The sequence below is a fragment of the Sus scrofa genome, chromosome 2 (assembly GCF_000003025.6).
Source record: "Sus scrofa isolate TJ Tabasco breed Duroc chromosome 2, Sscrofa11.1, whole genome shotgun sequence".
Lineage (NCBI taxonomy): Eukaryota > Metazoa > Chordata > Mammalia > Artiodactyla > Suidae > Sus > Sus scrofa.
Genome location: NC_010444.4, coordinates 55,809,687 through 55,812,071, shown reverse-complemented (window position 1 = coordinate 55,812,071; position 2,385 = coordinate 55,809,687). Strand labels below are relative to the sequence as shown.

Here is a 2,385-nt window from a genome sequence, read left to right as displayed (position 1 = left end):
TATTTGAATATATGTTAAGAATACTTTCTCCTCATTAGACTTTTTCTTTTACCATGAGAATTTCCCTGCCTAGTCTCATGGATTTATTTTCCCATTCCCTGTTTGTATGTAACATAAATTTTATGTAACATACATATAAACTTTCATATTTACTTTTGTTAATAAAATATCAAAATATTTCAATAAACAAATAAGGTAACTTGATTATTACCATTTTAGATGAGAAAATTATGGAAAGGTAAAGAACCTTTCTAAGATCTTGAATTGTATCTTATTGACTAAAGGTTTGTAATAAGAGTGACTGTGGCTGTAGCCGCAAGAGTGATCTATGGTTTCAATCACCATCTGTAAGATATGTGGTTTATGTCCTCATACTTTGCTTTGAATGTGATGCATTCTTGGAACTGTAGTTTGATAGAGATTGCTGCATATATGTGTTAATCATTGCATTATGTTACAAAACGTTATTTTTTTTTCTTCAAACAGTATACAGTATTTTGGAAGAAAAAATATATCTTCAATACCAGACCTGATTGAGAAAGAGAGACTAATTTTATGCTTTAGTAATAACTTATCTCATACATCACTTGTCTACTCAGGTGTTTTACCTCAAGAATAATGATCACACAAGTAAAATGTATCCTTAGAATAAAAAGTAGATAAGTATTCTGCATATAATGAATATGTCCTAAGTACTATGAAATGGTTATTTGGAGACTCCATTTTGGGCATTTGAGATTTAAGGAGGAGCTTAGGAATGTGTGTCTCAAGAAGAATCAATAGTTTGGGGGAATTTATCTTCCCTGTCATTGGAATTAGAGTCTGTACCAACAGAGATGGATAAAACTCTAAGCCCTATTTCCTGGATGCAAAATTATCTCTGTGACTTTACTGACTATGACAATTCACATAATATTCGTCTGCCTCAGTTTCCTTTTTGTAAGTCAGGGAAAATAAGAATGCCAACTTTATATCATTCTTCTTGGGGTTAAACTGGTAAATAAGGGCAAAAATCATAATGGCTAACTTATTGAACATGCTCCCTTATATAGCCTGTTACCATTATTAGTATCAATATTCCTCTTCAGGTACAGTAAAGATGGATGGAACCAATGAAAGCACCCAGGAAAACTTTGTTCTTTTGGGATTTTCTGACCGCCCCCACCTGGAGAGAATCCTCTTTGTGGTTATCTTGATTGCATATCTTCTGACCCTTGTGGGCAATACCACCATCATCCTCGTGTCTCGGCTGGACCCCCACCTCCACACTCCCATGTACTTCTTCCTTGCTCACCTCTCTTTTCTGGACCTTAGTTTCACCACCAGCTCCATCCCTCAGCTGCTGTACAACCTGAATGGACATGACAAGACCATTAGCTACACAGGTTGTGCCATCCAGCTCTTCTTATTCCTGGGTCTTGGTGGTGTGGAATGTCTACTGTTGGCTGTCATGGCATATGACCGGTTTGTTGCAGTTTGCAAGCCCCTGCACTACACGGTGATCATGAATCCACGGCTTTGTCTGGGCTTGGTGTTGGTGGCCTGGGGCTGCGGGGTGGCCAACTCATTGGCCATGTCCCCAGTCACCCTGCTCTTACCCCGCTGTGGGCGCCGCAGTGTGGACCACTTCCTGTGTGAGATGCCTGCCCTGATACGGATGGCCTGTGTGAATACAGCTGCCATTGAGGGCACCGTCTTTGTCCTGGCAGTGGGCATTGTGCTATCACCCCTCGTGTTTATCCTGGGCTCCTATGGCTACATCGTGAGGGCTGTGCTACTAATTGAGTCAGCATCAGGAAGGCAAAAAGTCTTCAACACATGTGGTTCTCACCTCACGGTGGTCTCACTTTTCTATGGGAATATTATTTACATGTACATGCAACCAGGAAACAGCTCTTCCCAGGACCAAGGAAAGTTTCTCACTCTCTTCTACAACATTGTCACCCCACTCTTGAATCCCCTGATCTATACCCTCAGAAACAAAGAGGTGAAAGGGGCTCTGAGGAGGCTGCTGCTGTGTAACAGATAAGTAGGAAAGGAGTAAGAGAAATGGACATCTCTAGTCTGGTTATGAACTTCATTAGGTACCTTTGATGGCATATGGAATTGCTGGATCAGATATGGTCTTTACCTGTGTTTCCCAATTTGTACACCTTTTTCTGGACCTTTATACAGCTGTTTTAGTTGCAACATTATAGGTTTTTGTGCATATGCTGCCAAACACACATCTTCCAAAACACATCTAGATGTTCTACAGAGCAGATCTGAAGAACAAAGCAAGAAAAATAGTTATAAAGATGAGTTTCTACAACTTATACCAGAGTGCCAAATAGGAAACAATTTTTCTTAGTAATAACTTTGCTTTTTCAGTTTTTTGTTTGTTTT

General features: G+C 39.6%; 1 protein-coding gene across 1 annotated transcript; it reads left to right on the top strand.

The window, feature by feature from the left end:
• LOC100624683 (olfactory receptor 2W3) lies at positions 1,100–2,029 on the top strand. Its single transcript, XM_013994603.1, has one exon. It carries the CDS (start codon positions 1,100–1,102, stop codon positions 2,027–2,029), a length of 930 nt encoding a protein of 309 aa, XP_013850057.1.

What these genes read in the sequence shown, in the direction of transcription:
- LOC100624683 (XM_013994603.1), top strand. Translation starts at nt 1,100, where the DNA reads ATGGATGGAACCAATGAAAGCACCCAGGAAAACTTTGTTCTTTTGGGA.